The 23647-nt window shown below is 37.0% G+C and overlaps 6 protein-coding genes across 6 annotated transcripts; 5 read left to right on the top strand and 1 right to left on the bottom strand.

The window, feature by feature from the left end:
* Positions 1-702: 702 nt before the first annotated feature.
* On the top strand, positions 703-4090 carry LOC140834330 (protein WVD2-like 6). Its single transcript, XM_073199138.1, has 10 exons — positions 703-725; positions 1273-1491; positions 1573-1851; positions 1953-2014; positions 2199-2267; positions 2401-2494; positions 2585-2656; positions 2740-2850; positions 3206-3688; positions 3776-4090. The coding sequence occupies exons 2-9, from the start codon at positions 1282-1284 to the stop codon at positions 3659-3661; spliced, it is 1353 nt and encodes a 450-aa protein (XP_073055239.1). The 5' UTR covers positions 703-725; positions 1273-1281; the 3' UTR covers positions 3662-3688; positions 3776-4090.
* A 145-nt stretch (positions 4091-4235) lies between these two features.
* On the bottom strand, positions 4236-7424 carry LOC140834329 (phospholipase D alpha 1-like). Its single transcript, XM_073199137.1, has 5 exons — positions 7400-7424; positions 7196-7302; positions 6841-6912; positions 4887-6753; positions 4236-4757 (listed from the first exon to the last, which is right to left on the bottom strand). The coding sequence occupies exons 2-5, from the start codon at positions 7289-7291 to the stop codon at positions 4321-4323; spliced, it is 2472 nt and encodes an 823-aa protein (XP_073055238.1). The 5' UTR covers positions 7292-7302; positions 7400-7424; the 3' UTR covers positions 4236-4320.
* A 2312-nt stretch (positions 7425-9736) lies between these two features.
* LOC140833486 (ethylene-responsive transcription factor SHINE 2-like) lies at positions 9737-10645 on the top strand. Its single transcript, XM_073197827.1, has 2 exons — positions 9737-9986; positions 10085-10645. The coding sequence occupies exons 1-2, from the start codon at positions 9907-9909 to the stop codon at positions 10542-10544; spliced, it is 540 nt and encodes a 179-aa protein (XP_073053928.1). The 5' UTR covers positions 9737-9906; the 3' UTR covers positions 10545-10645.
* A 3126-nt stretch (positions 10646-13771) lies between these two features.
* Positions 13772-14870, top strand: LOC140833485 (probable carboxylesterase 17). The gene has a single exon (XM_073197826.1). The coding sequence runs from the start codon at positions 13932-13934 to the stop codon at positions 14841-14843; it is 912 nt and encodes a 303-aa protein (XP_073053927.1). The 5' UTR covers positions 13772-13931; the 3' UTR covers positions 14844-14870.
* Positions 14871-15346: 476 nt separating this feature from the next.
* LOC140834328 (DEAD-box ATP-dependent RNA helicase 15-like) lies at positions 15347-19701 on the top strand. Its single transcript, XM_073199136.1, has 12 exons — positions 15347-15484; positions 15611-15737; positions 16001-16101; positions 16698-16870; positions 17049-17280; positions 17408-17526; positions 18030-18086; positions 18167-18351; positions 18695-18839; positions 18935-19018; positions 19086-19149; positions 19428-19701. The coding sequence occupies exons 2-12, from the start codon at positions 15622-15624 to the stop codon at positions 19436-19438; spliced, it is 1287 nt and encodes a 428-aa protein (XP_073055237.1). The 5' UTR covers positions 15347-15484; positions 15611-15621; the 3' UTR covers positions 19439-19701.
* A 172-nt stretch (positions 19702-19873) lies between these two features.
* Positions 19874-23402, top strand: LOC140834327 (probable L-type lectin-domain containing receptor kinase S.5). Its single transcript, XM_073199135.1, has 3 exons — positions 19874-20953; positions 21247-21969; positions 22084-23402. Exons 1-3 carry the CDS (start codon positions 20557-20559, stop codon positions 22980-22982), a joined length of 2019 nt encoding a protein of 672 aa, XP_073055236.1. The 5' UTR covers positions 19874-20556; the 3' UTR covers positions 22983-23402.
* Positions 23403-23647: the final 245 nt, after the last annotated feature.

Here is a 23647-nt window from a genome sequence, read left to right as displayed (position 1 = left end):
GTTATACTATTTTCATTTTAGCATATTTAAAAATTATAGAAATAATAAATAAGACCCTTCTTAATTTTTTGCGCATCATACTTTCAACAAAATATTTAATTCACGTCCGGTCCAAGATGATGATGACAAGTCCGATTAACTCGTTACCATTTCTAGATATTTGAAGCGAAGATGATTACTATGATGAAGATTTAATGCTCGCAAAGTCGGAATGAGAATTTTCAAGTCAATTAAATAAAATAGAATACGAAACAAACCCGATTAAACAGAAAATCCTCGATTTTAAAAAACTATGCTTGAGACCAGATGGAAAAAACATCCCGTCCTCACATCAACCGGACTCATTTACGACCTGACAAAAGCAATTAGTTGATAAAAAAAATACAGAATAAAATGATAATATTTGTAAAAAAAAAAATAATATTTACAATTTAAAATCTCTTCTTAACAGTTCACGAGCAAAAACTGACTAGACAAGACCCACTTAAGAATTCGATCAGATCTTTTTGCTCCTTTGTTGATTTCGCGACCTTTGAATCTTTTGGTCCTTCGGAAGCTTTAAAATAAAGGTTAGTGTTTAGTACTGAGTAGGGTTAAATTCCAATTTTTCCCATTGATCTGGAGGCAGAAGGTACGGATTTGAGAATGTCGTGTGCCATTAATTGGTTGTAATGCTGCATCGGGTGTAAAGTGGAAATGGATTTTTGAATCTGTATCTTACAGTGGTAAGGGTTTAATGTCAGTGGGCTGGGGAGATCTGGTGTGGAGTTTATTCCACACCTTATTCTGTTTTTTTTTTCTTCTGATTTTTGTCTTTTTCCATGTTTATTGCTAAAGTCTTCTTCTTTTTGTTAGCTGGGTTTTTGGTGGGTACGATTTGGAAATGCTGAATTTTTCTTTTAGAATTCTCAACGTCAACAAAGAGTCTGTACTGTATTTTTGTTGGTGAAGATGAATTCTTGATTAATATCCCGCTCAGTGTTTTAAGCATCTTTGGTGCTGCTATACTGCATTAACGTTTGGATCTTTACATTTGAAGATTTGCTTTTGGTAAATATTCTACTAAGCACTACTACTAAGTTAATTTTCATGTGAGTAGAAGTTTTCTGTTCTTCATCAATCATTGTTCGGGGATTTGCAGTAATCCTCTGTGCAACTCTGTTTAAACATTGTATGCAGGAATGAGGCTTAGTTTTCCCCTATATAAAGATTCGGTGGATAGCTGTTTTGTTTTAATTTCAGGACTTATGATGAGAAATATCATGTTGTCAGGTAACTGTTATGATGGATGCTGAAAATGGAAAAGAAGCGGATTATGAAAATGGTTTTCATCGGCCTGAGGTCAATGGGACGTTCAATGGCAGCTTACAACTTGACAAAGTGAGTGAGATTTTCGAGAATGTTGTGAAGTTGAACAACAATGTAACTTCAGGCTCAGAACTGAAAGAAGAACCTTCTTTGCCTTCAGAAATTCATACAAGCCTATTGAAGGTTGGAAAGCCGGATTTTCTTTTCTATACAGTTATCAACCCTTTTCAAACTTCGCCGTGTAATGTGAAAATTTTCTTCTAGGAACTTGGATTTAAAGAGCCTGGCGATTCTAAGAAATCAAAACCGTTAAAGAGTACGGGGAAGATCAAGAATGAGAAACTTTTAGGCTCCAGACATGGTGCAGCTGCTGGACTAAGCAGGAGTAAAGATGTATTGAAATCTTCCGACACTTCAAATGGTACCACTGCTAGAGGGTGTAGCCCCAGGGAGGACGTTGATCTTAAAGAAAAATCTAAATCATTCAAAAATAAACAAGAAACTGACCAATCAAAAGCTGCAGGTGACCAAAATAATTGTAAGGTAAACGGTTACAAGTGTATGGAATAGAAACCGGTATCCTGTTCGTACATTTGCTATTGCCTTCTTATCTGTTCTCTTAATTATTCTGTTATCTCAAATAGCAGGCTGGACATTCTGATGAAACATCGTCTCCCCCAAGTGCCATGCATTCTCAAAAACTACCGTATGTTTTCTCCATTCCAATAAAAAATTCCTTCATTGGTGTTAACCTCCAGGATATTGTGACTGGACAAGCATCCCCAGCATGCATTGATGAAATTTTCATACCTTCTGTCTCTTTAATAATTAGTCTATGAAGTTTTCTGTTCCCTGATATTTCATTCTAAACTGTGGTTTCCTAGCTACAGTGAGACAACAAAACTGAACGTCTTCAAAAATGGCCCTGATGAAGCTGAAGAGGTTTCAAATTTATTGTTGTATCCTTTTAAGTTTTATGCCATGACATACTCTTCCTTTGACATTAAATGTGGTCGTATATGTATCTTCTTCCAATTAAAATATTCGTCAATAAAGATTGTACTCGGTTTGTCCTTAAGTACTTTATAAAAGTCCCGATGGAGACACAAAGCCCCTGAAATTGGGTACTCTTCCAACCTATGGTTTCAGTTTTAAATGCGATGAAAGGGCTGAGAAAAGAAAGGAGGTTAGTATTTTGCTACTTCTAGTACTGACTGTTGAGTTTTTCTGTAATGATATGGACATGAGGCGTGTATTTTTTTATTTTGTTGAGAAGTTTTATTCAAAACTTGAGGAAAAGATCCATGCAAAGGAAGTAGAGAAGAATAGTTTGCAAGCCAAAACGAAGGTAGAATTCTGATTTGGTGTCATTTTACAATTTACAGCAGTGAATGTGTGAATTTTGCTTTATTTATTTTCATTTTTAAACAGGAGACACAGGAAGCTGAAATCAAAATGTGGAGGAAGAGTTTGACATTCAAAGCAACACCAATGCCTAGCTTCTATCAGGAACCTCCACCTCCAAAGGTGGAATTAAAGAAGGTAACTGGATACAGATTGTATATCATGATGCGAATCACTAATCAGTGTGTGCTGTATGTAACATTGGCTGGGAGACTTCAAATTATGATGAATAAGCAGGGTATATCATGGTGAACTCTCTCTTTTACTGTTGAGCATTGCGACTGTTGATTTTAGTTGGTTCAGGGTGTGCTCCGTCGCAATATTTGAAAGTTCAGCTGTCCCTCGTAGTTGAGATACATCCTTATATTGATTAGTTTTCTAAATATTTGATATTTGCATGTGCCTAAATTTATTCTATATGTGTAGATTTGTCTATAAAGTATGAGCTTCTTCATGACACCTAATACTTGATCAACAACATGCATCGATGCAGATACCTACTACCAGAGCCAAATCTCCCAAACTTGGTCGGAAAAAGAGTACACTTACTGCTGATTCAGAAGAAATTGGTGTCCTCAGTGCCCGCCCTGGTAGGGTAAGCTTGGAAGAGAAGGAGACTCCATATAAACTAGCTAAAGCACCTACTGTTGCCGGTATTAATAAGCCACTAAGGAAGTCCCTTCCTAAGTTACCCTCTGAGGATAACAACTTATCAGATGAAAAGAAAAAACCTAGATCTCGTAAAAACTCCATTTCCAAAGTAACAAATGAATCTCTAGTTCAGATGAACATGATGTCCGAGGAAAAGAGTGAAACTGCATCAGATGCCCAAAAACAGGAGGCAGGGACAACTGCTAAGCCAACCAAGAGCCAGACAAATGTTGATGATGAACAGTTTCTGGGTGTTGAAGAACAAACCACTTTCATTCCGGAATCCATCGTGCTATGAGCATTGATTTCAGTAGCCACAAAACAGGTATCCTCTTGCAAACAGCCCTCAAGTTAATTCCATTTTCGCCTAACATGCTGGATATATCTGAATAATGTTTTAATCTTTTAACAGTGAAGGCATGGACGATGTTGTGGGTGGTTGGTGTCTCATTTCATACATTTCCAGCAAGGAAGTTTGGTTGTTTAATACGCTTTTCAAGCTTGCAGAGTGCAGTGAACTTGTTTTCCTAATTACATTTAGCACCTGAGTAGAGAAGTGGAAGTTTTGAGGGAATTCTGCTGTGAAATGGTCCGTGATCAAACTATTGGCTGTTTTGTATTTTAGGTTGGCAACTATTTTTGGCTTGTATTTTTTTGTTGTTGTTCAGATAAACCGACGTATGCATGTTCAGATATTGTATCTGTACTAATTGCTCTTGGTTATTAATTTTGTTGTCTGTTTCTTTGAGTTTTTGTGAATGAGCATCCAAACTTAATTGTTGCTTGCAGTTTCTCCAATGCCTTTTTGTCACTTATTATGTGTTTGAGCCTAATTAAAGGTATTAATTACACCTAATGGCACCCCATGCTATATTCGGTACATTCTACATTGAGAAATTTGCTTCTATCCACTTCTTTCTATTCTAGCAGTATCAACAATTGCAGCATATTAACCTCTCAAGTTGTGAGGATGGGAGGAAGATACTCCGATTTTGAGCCAAGGACACGAGCTTTGGTGTCCGGGAAGAATTCAAACCCTGGAAGTGCTGTGATCTCTCCATAATTTGAGATATGAACTGGGTAACTAAGAAGATGGCTAGAAAGTTCTCCGTGAAATGTTTCACTGGAGTACATGTGCCAGTTTTCATCAGCAACTGCATTAACATTTCGCACACATTCAAGACTTTCTGGGTGAAGAAATGAGTCCGCCTCTCGCAGAAGGTGCTCACTCCACAAGGCCATTCTGAAGCCAAAAATCTGACCCCTGGCAGGCTTCTCCCTGCTGGCTAGGTGATGAGGTTGGAATGATCCCATAGCTATCTCAGTGTCTCGTCCCCCGTCCATTGATCTTTGATTGATGTTTGCAGATCCAATGATTATGTATTCATCATCAACTGTTGATGGTCTCAAAAAAAGAAACAATCATCGACTGTGTTGATCAATACATGTGGATATGCTTATTTGATATTAAAGAAATTATGTTGGCAAAACAATTAATGTTGTGGGCAATGTGATTCGCATACCTATCATCATTTTTGCATGAACATATATCATGAAACGCCTTGACTGCTGAGCTCTGCTGTAATTTGTATCAGGATCAGGTTTCTCTGGTGGTGTGTATTCTCCTGCCGTGGTCACTTCTCGGTTTCCAAGACAGAAGAATGTCAAGTAATCCCTAAGGTCCACATTACTAATCCCCTTAGCTTGTACAGCGGTAGAGATATCAGTATACATCATCTCCATTGTCCTCCTTTGCCAATCCAAGATGGCCTGAACTGATTCACTCTCAGGAATGCCTTCCGGCCACATTGGAATCACAATGTACACTGTAAATCGCTCATTTGCCTTGATCTTACTCACTATCTTTAATGATATCTCCTTGGGTATGAGGTGTAACGCGTTGATATCCTCAATTTTGATGTCTCTTGACTTTTTCCAATCAAATGAGCTGCCAAGAAAATACTGATTTTCAATGTATATGAAGTCGTTTGCTCGACGAATGGCGTGGATATATGCATCTTGTATGCTGCGATCTATCACGTTATCCTTCCCACTTATGAGTCCTAGTTTTGATGCTTCCTCTGGTTTTTCAGGAAAACCAAAAGCTGCTCCACCATCAATTGATCTAAATATTTGGACGTTCCAGGTTTCAGGGTCTGCGGTTGTGGTGACATTTGTCGGGGAAAGGATAAACCTATCCAGCTCTTTAAGTGAATAAATGTACTGGTTCCCCACCTGTTTTGTCCACCTCTGCTCGAAATTGTACAGCACATCCCAAGCCACCGGCCCTTCAAGTCGACAGTGAACATCGTGCCAGGGCTCTCTTGGACCCCCTTTTTTGATCGATGATCCTGGAAAGTTTGGCTGATGAAAATCATCATGATGAATGGAGTCCAAGGTCCTAAAAAGGGAGTGACTTCTTGTGTCGTATCGCCCATCACAGAGATCTATGCCACCAACAAAACTAACTATCCTTCTCTTTTGAGACCTTTCTCCTGTTGATTCACTGTCTACTACAACTGTTTTCTGGTGGTGTGTAAACAAGGTTGAAACCTGAAACCCCTGTAAAACGCTGTTCCCGTCATCAGGGTTTCTGGGGCACAACACACAACGCACATTAGTATTCAGAAAGTAATCCTTTGTTTCTTGGTCATGCGTAGCCATTAAACCATCCTTCTTCAGTTCCTTGACAGAAGTCCTGTCATCCCACACAAGTATGAGAACATTAACTCCTTCATACGCTTTTTGCTTCAGCAATTCTCCAAGAGTCACGTTTCCTCCACGCTTTTGCCTATTTGGGTCCCTTATCAGAGTTATTTTTGTGTAAACCGACCACCCCGTTATGTAAATCAAGTGTTCGGCATTGCTGATAGCATCAAATATGTCTTCCCAACATCTCTGAGGTTCATAATACTTGTTGGAGCTCAGAAACTGTGTGATATTATCATCGGGAACGTGGGCATCAGGATACAGTGAAATCTTACAGCCCTCTCTCTGCCTGAAAAAAGTGTTAGGTACCCCTCCGAATGTCGGTGTTCTGATTCCTTGAGACCAGTTACTTTGTTCAGTGACGTTAAAATACTGGAGTTGTACACGGACTTTTGAACCTCCATGCAGAGGATTTCCATCCTCGTCCAATATTTGAATCCATCTATCCACCATCGTTCCAGTCATAAGTTCCTCAACATGTAGATAAGCTCTACCAATTAGTGTTGCTCCAACAGGATTATCTTCTTTGACAGTGAAAATTACGTTGGAAATGGTGTGAGCACAAAAAATGCGAAAATGCTCGTACCATCTTGGATTCGAAGGCTCGTTTTCTATCATTCTCGTCCTCCCCACCCTCGCCCTTTCTAAATCAATGGTGACATATAGTCTTGAGCCAGTCATCTATTTGAATCATACACACGTATATAAATTTGATGTCAACATTATCTTGATTCAGAAAAATTAAATGGAGTCTCGGAAAAACCGTACCTCAGGCCGGCAAAGCACCAGTTTCTTGAACTGGGATAAGAAACTTTTGGTCGTTTTTTGTTGACTTCCGGTCTTGAAGTTGCCGCCGCGCCGGAGAATATATTGATAAAAGACATTAGGAACATAAAAATATACATGTAGCAAATACTGTGTGTTCAGACACAACGACCAAGAAGAGAAAACTTGTCGATGCTATAAGTTTTTACTTAATATAGGAATTAGAAACTAAAAGAAACGAGGGTCAGAGAGATATATCAGATTAGCACGTTGTATTAACATCTCAATATCTCCAACATCAACAGATGAATCTAGACAACCAAACTAATTTACGTTAGTGCAAGCGAAATATGTATACCGCGCCACATAATTGAAACCCGCATCCGCTACCATCCAATCTATCAGCCTCGTATATGGTTGCAAGAAGCATCCCATGGAGCAAACGTGGAGTCATGTTTTGATAATCTGTAATTAATGCCAAAAACTAGGAATAAGATGCACATTATCAATTATATTAACAACAACGTTATTGTTATTTTGTTGCAAGAAAAAGAAGACAGACCTGCGGAGATCAAAATGGCCACCAATTCAACTTGTTCATTCCAAAAAAACTAAACTTAAATAAGCTAACAAAGTCATATATATAGTCACGTACGTAGGTAGGAGAATCTAACAAATATTTACTTTAGTTTGAAGAAAGAAATATTTGTTACTTTTTGGCGATTGTTTAGTATATGCGTGCATATCTATAATTTGAAGTTCTCTTCACAAGTAGTCGTATGGAAAAGATAAAAATTACCTCCGAATGGTAGTACCTTGACTTGCAAGAAATCACTATATATATATATATATATATATATATATATATATATATATATATATGGTAAGAAAGAATGAGAATGGAAGTAATATCGAAGATTGTTGAGTAGGGGACGTACAAGACCCGAAGCAAAGTTGAAAATGACAATGGTTAGCTTGCTTGGGACTTGGGTTTTTATTTATTTAGTGTCGTTTCTCAACTATTTTCTATGTTATTATGTGTGGTTTTTATAACGCGAGGGACACAAAATTTGATATTTAAATGATAATTAATCTATAATTATTTCATGTTACTATCATCATATTTTTTATTTTTTTTATACTTCTATTTTTTTTTTATTAAAAATGATATATTTATAACTACAATTATAATTTATATATATATATATATATATATATATATAGTATTTATTATTATAAATATTGATTATCAAAATATTTAAAAAAACAAAAATGAGAAATATATATATATATATATATATATATATATATATATATATATATATATATATATATATATATATATACACACACACACACACACACACACACATATAAAGTTGGGAAAATGGAAATGAATAAACCCAACCAACATAGTAGGAATTTATGGAAGTTCCACATGTTCATGGGAATAAAAATTTCCATTCGAATGTATGTTCTCGTTCCAAAAACTATACTAAGCAAAATAATGGAATGGAACATTTCCTCCTCATTCTCTCATATCAAGCATGTCTTAATTTAAAAACTACATATTCTCTTTCCAAATAACAAAACTACCCTTGTAGTAAAGAGTGATTTTTGGTCATGTAACTTAGATTTTTTTTTTTCATTTTTTTGTCATGATATAGATAAATTAATTATCAGTTTTAGTCTATTAACTCATATTTTTTCACTTTTAGTCATTTTTCACAAGAATACCAACGTAACATTAGAAAATAATGACATAGGACTGAAAAATAGTGATGTGACAACGAACATTGCCGGTATGATCCCAGACATAGTTGATGTATCTGATGTCACATTAGAATTCTGGTGATAAAAAACCAAAATAGAAAGAAAAAAAGTGCACTAGTTATTTGATTAAAACTCTTATTTGACTGATAACAGAACCCACAATGAAAAATATATAAGTTACATGACAAAAAAATATTATTTTTCTTTAATATATTTCATTAGATTTATTTGTTTAATTTTAATAGAATCATTCTATGTTATATTTGGAATAACATTGACCATGTGTTCTAATACAAGTGATACAACATATTCAATTGATCATCTGAATTCAAAATAAAAATACATAAAAGCAACCGCATGATTTTATTAATACTTTATTATGTTTCAACATATTCGATTCATCGTCTAGATTACATATTATGGTATTAAGACAAGGACCCTCCATAGCGAACAAGTGATCAAATCATTCTAAATAGACTTCTTATAAAATGAAAACAAATTTTTAGAACTCTTTTCGCATATTGTTGTCTATATTGAGCTACGTACTACATCTTAAGTGCATATAACAATCAACATCTTTATTATGTAATATATACCATAAATATACAAATAAAGCGTCGCGAAAAGTCTCTTGATTTGATGACATATATAGTCGCTCTCATTTTTAGGAAAGACGTTTAATCCTAGCTAATCCCCTCATCTTAATAATAATTTATTACAATAGTGGACGGGGTCAATGGCGGAGCCACACACACATTTACCCGGGCTCCTAATTTTTTTTACAAAAAATTATACTGTAAATTTTGTATAATTTTAAAATAATATGATATTAGTTCGAGTTGATCAATTTAAAATATTAAAAGATTTTGAATTTAAAATTTTAACTTGAGCAGAGCCATATTTCTCATATTTCTGGCTCTGCTGCTGGATGGAGTATATATATGTATATATTGCTTTTAGGGTTCGAATGTTGACTTTTCCTACCACCAAAAATTTGGTGATTGGTGTATCTTGCATCCTTTTGGTGGTCCAGAAAGACAGAAGGAAAAGGAAAGACGACGGTGAGCAACACATGATTGGACGGTATGTATTAAGTGGGATTAGTTATGGACATTATAGTTCAGTAATTGCAGTGTAGGTGCGAGCTTTCAATGCTTCCACAAAATTCCTCCACCGACAAAAAAAAGGGCTCTTTATATGATTAACGCCATCCCAACTCAGAACCCACAGTGATCTTAAATATTAACATGTACTGCGGATTTTGCCCCGTCCTGAACACGTAACCATCGAGTTCAAATGGTTGTCCCCAGCAAGTTCAGAGGCGTCCGGCAGCGCCAGTGGGGCTCTTGGGTGTCAGAGATTCGCCACCCTTTACTGTAATTATTATTTCATTTTTCTTTTTTTTTTTGACACCCTTTACGTACCACTTAATGTAAGTGGCTCTGTATTAATATATGTGTATGTGTACATGCAGAAAGAAGAGGATTTGGCTGGGAACTTTCGAGACGGCAGAAGCAGCAGCGCGAGCGTATGATGAAGCGGCCATCTTATTGAGCGGGCAAAAAGCGAAGACAAACTTCCCAATACTGCAGCTCCCAAGAAACATGGACGGGAATCAAGATTCGGTTCAAGATCAGGAGCAGTACTCCCTGTCGACTCTGGGAGCTAAGCTCAGAAGAAGCTGCTGCAAGGATTCCGCCGCTCCCTCCATCACTTGTTTGAGGCTGGACGATAACGACAATTCCAAGATAGGCGTGTGGCAGAAGCAAGCAGGTCGGGGATCGCCGTCGAAATGGGTCATGAAAGTCGACCTGCTCAAGCACGGTAATGATTCAACTGCTGATCATGATCATGATCATGTGATTATGGATGAAGAGCAAAAAGTTGCAGTGCAAATGGTGGAAGAACTTCTCGACGGGAACGCTCTCTGTTAATTCCTCTTCCAAATGAAGATCAAAGATTGCTGTAAATTGCTCCATTCGTATATATATTTACCCCTCTACCGAATAAACAGTAGCAGCTTATCTTGGAGATATCTATATATAATATATTATCACAGCACAGACTAATATTAATTACCAGACACACACATATTACTCTATGTATTTGGTCCTTCGTAACATGCAAATTCATAATCACTAGTTGAAGTAACAAAAATTAATTGTATTTATGTTTATTTTCTGCTGCAGCTGTATTGCAATTGTGACAATTTCACCAAGAACACACACACACACACACACACACACACACACACACACATATATATATATATATATATAAACTCAATGCTTGAAAGGATGAAACATAATATATATAGTGTATGGTTTGGCTAGGTTTTCTATCATCTTTTCACAAAATTAATTTTTTTCTAAAAATATATTGGAAAATAAAGTGCATGTTTTATTACTTGAGTTGCGTTTGGATTAATGGATTTGTGATAATGACTTTCAAATATATGGATTTTAAATTCATTTACTTACTTGAATGGAGAAAATCAAAATGAATTTCAAATATCATCGTTAATTATACAATTTCAATAGTAATTTCGACGAATTTCAAACATACAAAATGAATTTCATTTGTGAAGTGTATCTCTAGCTAGTTCTAGCTAAATACATCAATTCAAGGAAGAATGAGTTTATTGTAACAGTTAAGTCATAGATTTTTAATTTTTTTTAATTATTGCATTTTCTGTAACATAATAATAATACTAATAATTTTTTTTTTATGAATACAGAAAATTTTAATAAAAAATAATCATTAAAGAAAAGGTGTACCAATTGGCTACAATTCTACGATTAACTTACTCAAGTACTTATGGGCCCGGCTCCCTTCAATAAATATTTGACTTTAAAATTAAATAGCATGTGGCCCAGACTAGACTCACTGTCATTGTCGCTCCATTTCGTTAGTTGGGCTCATCATTAATGCCCATCTAGGCTTCAAAATTATTTATTATTTTTAAAATTTCGATTTTTTTTTTCAATAATATTATTGTATGTTTATTTATTTTTATATGATTTTCTTTTTCAGATTTTATAAATTATAATAACCCAGCGGATAACTAAGAGAAATCGTATAGTTTTGACACGGTGAACAATCATCGTAAGTATCTGTGTCAACATCGTTGATTTGTGGTCATGTTCATCTAATAATGGACGTTATATCAATCAGCACTCACATAGATGTCCAAAATGAATACTCATCATATTAAAACTCTATATATACTCATATATGTATATAAATATATTTTGTTTTAGAAATATTAAAAGACTTGTTTGAGTTATTGCGACATTAAAAAAAGCAAATATTATATAATTACAAAAGAAACACGCATTCTCTAAAAAAACACATATTTAGAAACTGTAAGCTATTTTTAAAAAGGTTGGGTTACCCCTGACTCTTTTTTTTTTTTTGAAAGATCTGATTAATATTTACTTCTCTCTATCCTCCACAATTTTTTGTAAAAACTCAACCTTTCATTTTTTTTTATCAGATTTACTTGAACAAATTAAGAATAATATTAAATATTTTATTTTCAATTTTTTCCCAAATAATATCAATTTGAGTGAGTGAGTCTCATGTGAGACCGTCTCACGGATCATAATCCGTGAGACGGGTCAACCCTACCCATATTCACAATAAAAAATAATACTCTTAGCATAAAAAGTAATACTTTTTCATGAGTGACCCAAATAAGAGATCCGTCTCACAAATACGACCCGTGAGACCGTCTCACACAAGTTTTTGCCTAAAAAGTAATACTCTTAGTATAAAAAATTAATATTTTTTTATGGAGGACCTAAATAAGATATCTGTCTTAAAAAATACGACCCGTAAGACCATCTCACACAAGTTTCTGCATATCAATTTTTATATTTTTGAAAAAAAACAGATTTTACAATAAAAACATAACATCTTTTAAGTTATTAAAATAAGTTAATCCAAATGTCAAAATTATATACCAAATTAACGCGGAAAGTTTTGTGCTGAATTTGTTGGACTTAGGCTTATTGGGCTATTGGGCTTGTTCTTTGAATGAGAAATTGGACAAGGCTTAGTAGATGGCAAGTGGGAAATGTCCCACATTGGAAAATGAATATAGCATTGGTGAGTTTATATTGTGTTATACTTTATGTAGGTGTAACAATGATTGGTCAAGAGGCTCTCTTTCGCGCGCACAGGCACAGGGGTGCAAATCATGGGCTCGATTTGCAGTGAAAAAAGGCTTGACTTGTGTGCAGGCGTACATGCGCGACCTGGGCGCGTCGAATGTCGGACCGATCAAGGCAAAATTTCCCACCAAGGCTTACCTAGCTTTTTTTATTTTCGAAATGGTCTGTGACCTTTGGTGCTTCAGCTGGGACAGTTTTCAGTTGACCTTTGGTGTTTCAGCTAGCCAGACCTTTGGCCTTTCGTATGGCCAGCCGTAACTGTCCTGATGAGTGCCTATAAATAATAGAGGCAGCCTCAAGTCTTTCAGGTAGATCCAACAACACTCCCCTGCACTCTTATATTTTCGGCCCTGCTCTAGCTTTCCTGTCTCGGCTCCCGCTGTTTCCACCGGCTGCCGCTCCTCTGTCGTTGCTCCGTCCCGTGATAAAGTTCAGGTACTTTTTCAGTTCGCCGTGGTGGTGCCTTGTGCTACGGTACTACTAGTTTTCCGTTGTATCCTGGGAAACAGACGTCCACGTTCATCCTCGCAGCACGCACCGGAGGGGACGAATCTGTTTTAAGGACACTGTATTTCACCTGTCTCGGCTCCCTCTGTTTCCACCGGCTGCCGCTCCTCTGTCGTTGCTCCGTCCCGTGATAAAGTTCATGTACTTTTTCAGTTCGCCGTGGTGGTGCCTTGTGCTACGGTACTACTGGTTTTCCGTTGTATCCTGGGAAACAGACGTCCACGTTCATCCTCGCAGCACGCACCGGAGGGGACAAATCTGTTTTAAGGACACTGTATTTCATACAGGTCTCGGTTTGCTTATTTTAAGCTTTGCGATACTGTTTTGTTTCTTGTTGTTTTCTTTGTTCCTTTCTGTTTGTGCGTATACATTTTGTATAACAGAATTTACTTTCCCACAAAAAAAAAAATCTTAATTTTTTTGGTTGGCGAAGCTAAATTTACAAGTTTTGTATTTCAATATTTGGCCACAGAGGGTCGGGGATCGAACTTCAATCTTTGCATGCATGTTGATTGAAATTAATTTCAAGATTGATTCAAATCGCATGACCAATCAACCCATCATCCACCAAGCCCCATCATCAATCTATTTAACGGATTCAAATCGCATCACTTCCTGTATTAATCACACACATGCAAAATGTCCATTGTTGCCGAGGCACCAGGTTTCATCCAAGTATTCTCAGACGGCAGCGTGAAACGATTTGCCCCGGAAACTGCGGCGGCATCACTGATATCCACCGGCGGATACGAGTCCAAAGACGTCACAATCGACTCGTCGAAGCCGATAACTGCCAGAATCTTTCGACCTGATGATCATGTCTCAGAAATGCCAGTCCTGGTTTATTTCCATGGCGGCGGATTCTGCATCGGGTCGACCGCATGGCTAGGATACCACGTTTTCCTTGGAAACTTAGCTGCCACTGCTAAAATCATTGTTTTGTCGGTAGACTACCGCATGGCCCCAGAAAACAAGCTCCCAACAGCTTATGAAGACTGTTATTATGCGCTTGAATGGTTAGGTGCTTCAAAGGCTGATCCATGGCTACGACACGCTGATATTTCGCGTGTTTTCCTCTGTGGCGATAGCGCTGGAGGGAACATAGCTCACCATGTCACCATAAAAGCCATCAAGAATAAAATCCATGGGGTCACGGTGAAAGGTTTGGTGCCGATCCATCCGTTTTTCGGGAGCGAAAGGAGGACCGAGCTCGAGCTGGCCGAGGGATCAGGTTCTGAGGTATCCATGAATGACATGTTCTGGAGGCTGAGCTTGCCGGAGGGAACGGACCGCGATTTCTATGGGTGCAATTTCGAGAAGGCGGAGGCTGAATGGAGCCTGTTTCCAGCGGTGTTGGTGTTCGTCTCCGGGCTCGATTTCTTGAAAGAAAGGGGAGTGATGTATGCTGAGTTCATGAAGAAAAAAGGGGTGAATGAGGTGAAATTGATTGAAGCTGAGGGAGAAGTGCATGTATTTCATGTGTGGTTTCCTGAGTCAGAGGGAACCTTTCTGCTGCAGAAGCAGATCATTGATTTCATTCGTAGCTTGTGATTATAAGAATTAGCTTATGTTTGGTTCGTTTCATGTAATAAATAAATTTTTAAAATTTACGCTAACCTTTACTTTTCGATTATTTGGTGATGTGATAATTAATAATATTAATGCGATATAAAAAAAATAATATCACATAATTATGAAACATCGAAAATTATTGATTTGTTATATGTTCAGACTGTATTTAGACCAATTAAAAATAAAAAGCTGAGCTATGAATGATATTAACTTTGGAATGGAAGAGAATATGAATGAAATGATATATTTATTCTATTCAAATGATTTGAAAAAAAAAAAAAGAAATATGAAAAGAATGAAATTATTTTTAATTGTCAAATAATTTCTTAATTAAATTTTAAAATACTCAAATATATTTAATTTATTATTATTATAAAATTATTGTCATAATAAAAATAATGATTTATATATATTTTTATTATGTTTCCACATTCTTTTTTTATCAAGTCTGTCTAGCGTGGAGTGACCGATATAATACGCGTGGCATATTGCTTGCGGAAAAGTATATTTAAGTTCTCGCCGATGCCTGTTTATGTCATATTTTTCGATATTTTTTCCTCTGTAGAAATTAGGAACCCTAACCCTAGGTGCGCTAGACCCCAGCATCCAAATTTAAACAGGTAAATACGAAGAAAAAACTTTTCTTTGATCATGTATGAGTTTTTGCATACAGTTACTCGGTGTTTGGGTCTTGCAAGTTTCAAAATTTTGAAATCTTGAAATTGTGTCTTGAATGGGATCTATAGGAAAAGAGAAAATGGGAGATAATAAGGAGAACGATGCGTATGAAGAAGAGCTTATCGATTACGAAGAAGAAGACGAAAGAGTCACGGACGCTGTCAATGCTAAAGTAAACGGAGAATCCGCTAAAAAGTGAGTTTCTCAATTAGCCCATAAATTTTATTGGCATTTTCCATCTTTAATACCATCCGATGTTGTCTCTTAGTGTGGTCTGCGCGAAGTTTTGTTTGTTCTCTATTTATTGGATCTGACGTATACTTGAGTATAGGCAATTCGTTCAGTGTCAGGATTAGATAGGAATTTTTTTTCCTTGGCTATAATTGGGTGAATAGCTGCTTATTGCGGCTTATAGTTTCAAGGCAATAACTTGGTGTGTTTTTATCATCTTGGAGTAGGGGATACGTTGGAATTCATAGTTCAGGATTCAGAGACTTCCTCTTGAAGCCAGAGCTTTTACGTGCTATTGTGGACTCGGGGTTTGAACATCCCTCAGAAGGCAAGATATTCCTTTGTCTTTAACTTATTTTAGTTGTAAATATGATCCATACTATTGAGATGGGCTGGTTGGAAATTGCTTTAAACTCTTTGTTCCCAGTGCTAGCAATCCTGTTCCTTTTCCATGAATAGAGGTAGAGTGATGTCATTGCTGCTATTGGCTTGTGAATATGCCTGGTATTGATAGCATAATGGGTAGAGGGAAACTGGGAAAGTGTAGTCGTTGCCTGATGTGAGTATCAAGTGGCTCGTATCGGTGTTTATGTTCAGAGTTTTTATTGTTTATGATATTTTTTCTGTAGTCTTAATTTTACCTAGGCTTAGCTCGCTTCATTTAGAAATCAAAATGTTTTTTCTTTTTAACGCCTACTTTCTCATTTTATTGCCTTATTTTGTAATTGATGTCAGTCCTAATGAATATTATATGTTCATTGTTATATTTCTCATATCACACACAACTGTCTCACAGCAGCATGTGATTTTATGTTGCTCAGGTAAATCACTATTATCACCCTTCATTGGAGACGTTGAATGGTAAAACCTTTTTAATTTGCAACTGAGGCTTCCTTGGATCAACTTTCTTTGGTTCTTCATTAGTTCAACATGAATGCATACCTCAAGCTATTTTGGGAATGGATGTTATCTGCCAAGCAAAATCTGGTATGGGAAAAACAGCTGTGTTTGTCCTTTCAACTTTGCAGCAGATTGAACCTGTTGCAGGTCAAGTTGCTGCTCTTGTTCTCTGTCACACAAGGGAACTAGCTTACCAGGCATGTATTTGAACTAAAAAATTCGCTGAGGTTCTGTATATGGATCTTGTATTCTCTTGTTATTATGTAATGAAATTCTGTCAGTTAATCATTTGTTTCATGCCTATATTTTTCTATCTCGCCATTTAATGATAGTTATAATTTCTCACTCTGGTTTTTGTGTTTCTCACATTTGCAGATATGTCATGAATTTGAACGGTTCAGCACATATCTACTGGATATCAAAGTTTCTGTTTTCTATGGCGGTGTTAGCATCAAAATCCACAAAGATATTTTGAAGAATGAATGCCCTCACATTGTTGTTGGAACCCCAGGGAGGATACTTGGTCTGGCTAGAGACAAGGACCTTTCTCTGAGAAATGTGAGGCATTTCATTTTGGATGAATGTGACAAGATGCTGGAGTCTCTCGGTATGTCTAATGTAATGTTAAATGTATCCTCGGGAAAATTATCATAAAAGTGCAAATTTCCTTCGTATTAAAAACGAAAATATGTGGTGTGGAGTTGTTTTTCATCTTCTTTTTTGTGTTTTCTCAGATATGAGGAGAGACGTGCAGGAAATTTTCAAAATGACGCCTCACGACAAGCAAGTTATGATGTTTTCGGCGACGCTTAGCAAAGAGATTCGACCGGTTTGCAAGAAATTCATGCAAGATGTAATCTCTCGTAGCCAGTCCTCGCACTGTAGACGTCTATTCTGTTTCATAATTCATCTTTCTGCAGGCGACACTTGGTGATAGTACAGTTTTTGAAGAACTGTATCTTGACATGTTTTTATCTTTTCCTTGTGTCAATGTTATGGTTCGTTTGCGACAAAGATTGCATGGAATGGATGGGAACTGGGACATTATACACTGTTTTGGTCATCGATTTAATTTTATTTATTTTTTTCAATCAGGAAGTTTCTAGCGAAGAGGGCTTGGTTATGTTTTTAGGTTTCAAGGTCATCCGTTTCAATTTAGTTACTTAATGGCTTGAGCAGCAGTGATGACTCTAGTTTTTCTGAGTGCTAATTAATAAATTATCTGCAAGAAGATGCTTCAGATTGATCAGAATCTCAATTCCGGGCATCATTTGCCCCACCATTCATTTCACACTGGATACCCGTTAATTACAGATGGATGCTAATATGCTTTACTGTAACATTTCTTCGTTTCAGCCTATGGAAATTTATGTGGATGATGAGGCCAAATTGACTCTTCACGGTCTCGTACAGGTTTGGTTTCTAACAGTTAAAATATAGTTTTTTCCGGTTTATTTTATTTTATTTACTGAATTGATCTCCCGTTGTGGCAGCACTACATCAAATTGAGTGAGCTGGAAAAAAACCGGAAGCTGAATGATTTGCTCGATGCTCTAGACTTTAATCAGGTTGTCATCTTTGTCAAAAGCGTGAATAGAACCGCAGAGCTGAACAAGTTACTGGTGGAGTGTAACTTCCCATCTATTTGTATTCACTCTGGCATGTCCCAAGAAGAAAGGTTTGTGTGAATTTTTGTCTAACTATGTTTTCTTTTTATTCCCTTCACTATCGTGTGGATAGTAACCATCTGAAAGTGGTGAAGGGTGAGCTTATTTGCCTAAATTATGCTTATTCGATTTTAATTTGTTCTCTATTAGACTATTATAAATAAAAACTGTAAGCAATAATGTCTCAATTTTATCTGGGACCAGATTTTGAGCCAATTGCTACTCCTATGTGCTGGCATGATTTTTTTTTGTTCACGTACACTCATACGCACAGATTTCAGCTTAGCGAAGTATGAGTGATGAATAATTTCTTGCAATGTTTCAGACACCATCACTCTAAATTATTGATTGCAGATTGACTCGATACAAGGGATTTAAAGAAGGGCATAAAAGAATTCTTGTAGCAACAGATCTTGTTGGTAGAGGAATTGACATAGAGCGAGTAAACATTGTGATTAATTATGATATGCCAGATTCTGCAGACACTTATCTGCATAGGGTAATTCATATCTTATCTACTCATCATCTCTCGAAGTTTACCAACAAGGCAACAACTAACCAGATCTTCATATGATTTTCTGTTGAGTGGTTTAGGTGGGTAGAGCTGGGCGGTTTGGAACCAAAGGACTTGCCATCACATTTGTTTCTTCTGCATCTGATTCAGATGTTCTCAATCAGGTTTGATTTTATGATTGATTTTGCTTTTTGGCCTGCTCATGTACTAAGATGTTCTTTTTTGTTGCAGGTTCAAGAAAGGTTTGAAGTTGATATTAAAGAACTTCCTGAGCAGATTGATACATCTACATACAGTAAGTTTGATTGTCTTTATTATAATGTTTATGCCGACTGTCCTATATTTCTTGGCACTGGTATACTGGTTTGCCTTAATTCTTATCTGTGACGAGAAAATGTTGCCATATCCTTGTCACGATGCAACAATTATAGCTTGTGGTTTCTGTTGTGTAATCTTTTTTTTTTGGCAGTTACTAACCTCTTCTGATGTTATTGTGTTTATTTGGCGTCATCTCTCCGTTCTGATGTGTAAAGTTCTTGATATTAGCTCATGCAATTGTTGAATGTTTTGCAGTGCCGTCTTAGAGCTGTTCAGATCTCATGTAGCAATACAGATGTTGTGTGAAAGAGCTGGGAGAGTTACGTTCTGATTAGTGTGCTTCAGTTTCTCGATTTCTTACGAAAATCTGGACATTTTATTCAGAGGAGATTGATGGTGTGCTACACATTATTGTACCGTATGTTTGAACTTTTTTGTTCGTAGTTTAGAGCTGTGCTACACATTATTGTACCCTTGTGATTGAACTTTTTGATTAGCTTAATCTATTGTCTTTGCTTGATCATATTAATTGACAGTTCCTCGGGAATGGTTGTTTCTTTCATTTCGTTTCATGTGGTATCGTGCTCACTTGTATTATTCGTCTTTCCCTTTTGTCTGTTTCATCAGAGTAAGCCGCCCTTTGTTTAGTGAAACTCCTTTTTGATATGGCTGCATATTTTTTATTGGTCGATCTCAAACTGTGATTCTTTCCCAGCAACAAGCTTCACGTAGATGGAAAGGTAGCATGGTCCATGGAGTAACTAACCTGACAGGATTTGGGCCCTCTCGAAGGGCTTGAGTACACGGTTCACGACTGCAACCCTAGTCTCTCTGGCTGAATATCAAATGTCCTTCTCAGACGTATATTTATTGTCATCAACATCTTCTCTTGCGTTTTACAGTTAGAACAAGAATGTTGCTTTGGTGTCAAATTTTCACCATTGTATTTCGTCATTTAAAAAATAAAGATAATTAACGAGATGGATGATGAGGACAGGGCTTCAGTTGATTCAAGGCTGTGTTCTCTCGGCACCTTCCTTGGTAAAGTAACTCGGATCTTCCGCAAGAGGACCAGATACTTTTCAAAATACCAAATTGAAGTATCTTTCGAAAGTTGTCTTTGCTTGAATATAAAATGAAAATGATTACAAAAACTTGCATATGTGGCTATTCTGGAGTTAGCTCATCATGAGAGTCAAAATCCAAAGCAAACAGATTAAAGAATCTGTAGTGTTTTGTTATCCCGATCACTTTGAAAACTTGAGGATCGAAGAGCTAAAAACAACAGAGTAATCTTTCATCAATCACGGAAGACTCTTTTCCTGCCTTTATTTATAAACACCACAATCAGTCTTCTGTTTCATGCCTGTAACTTGTATTCCCAATGATGTTACTACTAATAATCGCTTTCTTGATTCATCATAATTCGCTTGATTTTGTTGAATCTTACAATTTCTCCTATCCATCATTTGATTCCGAAAGTTGTGCAAATGGAAGCAACTTAATATGCTGGGGATCTGTAAGTGCTGGTAATGGGAGCCTGTACATCACACATCACCAGTTCCAGCAGCCAAAAGATACAAGTGAGGTTGGAAGGGTGTTGTTCCGGTATCCTATGCTTGCATGGCCATCATCTTTTTCTACCACTTTCACTATCGGAATAACTTCAAATTCAATGGTGTCTGGTGATGGGATGTCATTCATCATTGCTCAGGATAATGGGCCTTCACCACCCGAAAGCTATGGTTCATTTGTTGGGATTCTGGATCCTTCAACTGAAGGTGAATCTATAAATACCTTACAAGTCAGATTGTCTTTTTGCCATGCAGTATATCGGCTTTAATTAATTTCAGGGACACAGCGTGAAATAGTTGATGACATTTGTCACTTTACATTCTCATCTTTTTTCTTTTCTTTTTTAGATCCTTTCTCATTTTATCTCCAGTAGATGCTGAATAATATATTCTTGACGACCGTTCTGATAATTGAAAACTTGAAACTTGAAACTTGGTGTGCTTATTCAAGAAACTGATGATATTTTTGGCTTAACTTGTTTCCTTGATACCCAATACAGGGGGTATTGTTCATCAACTTGCAGTAGAACTAGACACATACAAGAATCCACGCGAAATAGATGGGAACCATATGGCAATTGTAACCACAAGTGTGGAACATCCAGTAGCAGTGAGAAGTCTCAGTGATATTGGGGTCAACCTTCACAGTGGAAGAAACATCAGAGTTAAAATTCAATATGATGGATGGGAAAAAATGCTCCAGATTCACGCTGCATATGATGGCGATTGTTTGGTGAATTTTCTTAGCCAGAAAATAATCATGCAAGAAACTGTTCCTCGGGAAGTTTATATGGGATTTACTGGCTCAACTGGACATTTGTCCGAAGTTCATCATGTTCTTGATTGGAATTTCACAATGTATGAATTGCCAGAAGTATCTCTAAGTATGGGAGTCGGGAAAATTAAGGGCAGGAAGGTCTGGGAGATTGTTGCTCCAATAACTCTGACTTTTTCTGTGGCTGTCACGGTTCTTGTCATAGCAGCTCAAAGGCAACGAATGGTGAAACAAGAGAAGAGAGATATCATGGAGAGGCTGACAAAAACTGCTGCCAATGGTCCTAAATATTTCACTTATAAGCAGCTTTCTAGGGCAACTCACAATTTCGGTAAAGAAAATCTGCTTGGAACTGGAGGCTTTGGAAGTGTTTACGAAGGAGTTTTATCCAATACAGATTTTTCCACTACTGTTGCTGTCAAAAAAATTAATGCAACTTCAAGCCAAGGTGTGTGTATAATATTCCCACTTGAGTTCCTCTTCTTGCTTGGTCAATATTGACTTTCAACGAGGTCGAATGGCTGTTCCTTGAGATTATGACATTGAAACCATAATTTTTCAGGTGAAAGAGAGTACTTAGCAGAAATATGTACCATTGGGCACCTGAGGCACAAGAACTTGGTGCAACTACACGGTTGGTGCCATGACAAGGAGCAACTACTTCTTGTATATGAATACATGCCTAATGGCAGCCTGGACAGGTATATAGGCAAGGATTTTCTTGATTGGAAAACCAGGTACAAAATTCTCTCAGGGCTGGCTTCTGTGCTACTTTACCTCCACGAAGAATGTGGTAGCCCTGTTGTACACCGTGACGTGAAGCCAAATAATGTTATGTTGGATTCAGATTTTAATGCTCATTTAAGCGACTTTGGCCTCGCGAGAATGCTCCAGAACAATGCGTGTGTGACCACCATGGTGGCTGGAACAATAGGCTATCTAGCACCAGAAGTTAGCTTTACGGGTAGGGCCACTCTGGAGTCCGATGTCTATAGTTTTGGGATGGTGGTGATTGAGCTAGTCTGCGCAAGAAGATCAAAGGCTATGATGGAAGAATTTAGCCTTGTGGATTATGTGTGGAATGCACTCGAAAAGGGTCTGTTATTGTCATCCGTGGATCAAAAGTCAGGAGGCAAGTTCGATGAAGAACAAGCGAGTAGAAGTTTAATGGTAGGATTAGCATGTTTGCATCCTGATCAAATACTAAGGCCAACAATGAGAAAAGTAGTTCAAATCTTCCTGAACCCTGATGAGCCTTTGATGGAATTGCCGGAATCAAGGCCGACCGAAGTGTGTTTATCACTGCCATCTTCTTCTCCTTCCACTACTATGACCGATTTTGGCTCCGTTGCACCTCATTATGGTAGTCTTGTGCAAGATTTACCAGATGAAATTACTATAAATATTGAAGCTCAGTTACTCTCAAAGAAGATTTCTACCACCTTGATTCCATCACCATAGGGCCCCAGCCCAGTAAATAATAGTTTACGTACTTGTTAGATCTTGCCATCTATACCTACAAAAAAAACATTTGTCGATCAATGTTTCCGGAAGATCTTCGGTAGAAAGGACACACGAGAATTTATCTAGCGAGGCCTAATTAAAGGATTGGGGTGTGGGCTTGAATCACCCAGAAAGCCCCTCAAATTACTTTGTTGTTAGTGATCTCGTCTCATTGGATAGCAATGGCTGGAATACAAAGAAAAAAGAAAGTTTTGCTCTTTTCCTAGAAACTAGAAAGTACATTCAATAAAGAAAAGCAGATTGATGGGAGAATTGGGGATGTCAGCACCATCTTGGGTTTTTTTTCCCTTGAAAAAGTTGGCTTCTTTTTAAAAAGACTATATTACAAGTCACTTAAAATGTTAGATAGAATGTAAACACATGTTTTTCTGGCTCTTCCTTTTTTTTTTCTTTTTTCCCATAAATGCTACATTTCTTCTTATAATCGTTCCTTGTTCGATGTCTGCGCATTTTCCAGTTTTTGTTGAATATTTGAAAATGAAATCATGTATAGACTGATTTTCAGTTCATATGGACCGATTTCCAATTTTCGTGGATTGATTTTCGAATGTTTTTTTTTTTCATGTATGATGTTTTAGATTGTTTTTAGTTAACGTGGGTTG

Source organism: Primulina eburnea, chromosome 6 (genome assembly GCF_022965805.1).
Source record: "Primulina eburnea isolate SZY01 chromosome 6, ASM2296580v1, whole genome shotgun sequence".
Lineage (NCBI taxonomy): Eukaryota > Viridiplantae > Streptophyta > Magnoliopsida > Lamiales > Gesneriaceae > Primulina > Primulina eburnea.
Note: the sequence above shows the minus strand (reverse complement) of the source record. Positions and strands in the feature narration are given on the sequence as shown.

What these genes read in the sequence shown, in the direction of transcription:
- LOC140834330 (XM_073199138.1), top strand. Translation starts at nt 1,282, where the DNA reads ATGATGGATGCTGAAAATGGAAAAGAAGCGGATTATGAAAATGGTTTT. An exon ending in ATGCATTCTCAAAAACTACC is followed by an intron (nt 2,015 to 2,198) that starts GTATGTTTTCTC and finishes TCCTAGCTACAG; the next exon opens with TGAGACAACAAAACTGAACG. An exon ending in GTTTGCAAGCCAAAACGAAG is followed by an intron (nt 2,657 to 2,739) that starts GTAGAATTCTGA and finishes ATTTTTAAACAG; the next exon opens with GAGACACAGGAAGCTGAAAT.
- LOC140834329 (XM_073199137.1), bottom strand. Translation starts at nt 7,291, where the DNA reads ATGACTCCACGTTTGCTCCATGGGATGCTTCTTGCAACCATATACGAG. An exon ending in TGGTGCTTTGCCGGCCTGAG is followed by an intron (nt 6,754 to 6,840) that starts GTACGGTTTTTC and finishes TGATTCAAATAG; the next exon opens with ATGACTGGCTCAAGACTATA. An exon ending in TCATGCAAAAATGATGATAG is followed by an intron (nt 4,758 to 4,886) that starts GTATGCGAATCA and finishes GACCATCAACAG; the next exon opens with TTGATGATGAATACATAATC.
- LOC140833486 (XM_073197827.1), top strand. Translation starts at nt 9,907, where the DNA reads ATGGTTGTCCCCAGCAAGTTCAGAGGCGTCCGGCAGCGCCAGTGGGGC. An exon ending in GAGATTCGCCACCCTTTACT is followed by an intron (nt 9,987 to 10,084) that starts GTAATTATTATT and finishes GTGTACATGCAG; the next exon opens with AAAGAAGAGGATTTGGCTGG.
- LOC140833485 (XM_073197826.1), top strand. Translation starts at nt 13,932, where the DNA reads ATGTCCATTGTTGCCGAGGCACCAGGTTTCATCCAAGTATTCTCAGAC.
- LOC140834328 (XM_073199136.1), top strand. Translation starts at nt 15,622, where the DNA reads ATGGGAGATAATAAGGAGAACGATGCGTATGAAGAAGAGCTTATCGAT. An exon ending in GCAAGAAATTCATGCAAGAT is followed by an intron (nt 17,527 to 18,029) that starts GTAATCTCTCGT and finishes TCTTCGTTTCAG; the next exon opens with CCTATGGAAATTTATGTGGA. An exon ending in CTCTTCACGGTCTCGTACAG is followed by an intron (nt 18,087 to 18,166) that starts GTTTGGTTTCTA and finishes CCGTTGTGGCAG; the next exon opens with CACTACATCAAATTGAGTGA.
- LOC140834327 (XM_073199135.1), top strand. Translation starts at nt 20,557, where the DNA reads ATGATGTTACTACTAATAATCGCTTTCTTGATTCATCATAATTCGCTT. An exon ending in TCTGGATCCTTCAACTGAAG is followed by an intron (nt 20,954 to 21,246) that starts GTGAATCTATAA and finishes TACCCAATACAG; the next exon opens with GGGGTATTGTTCATCAACTT. An exon ending in TAATGCAACTTCAAGCCAAG is followed by an intron (nt 21,970 to 22,083) that starts GTGTGTGTATAA and finishes ATAATTTTTCAG; the next exon opens with GTGAAAGAGAGTACTTAGCA.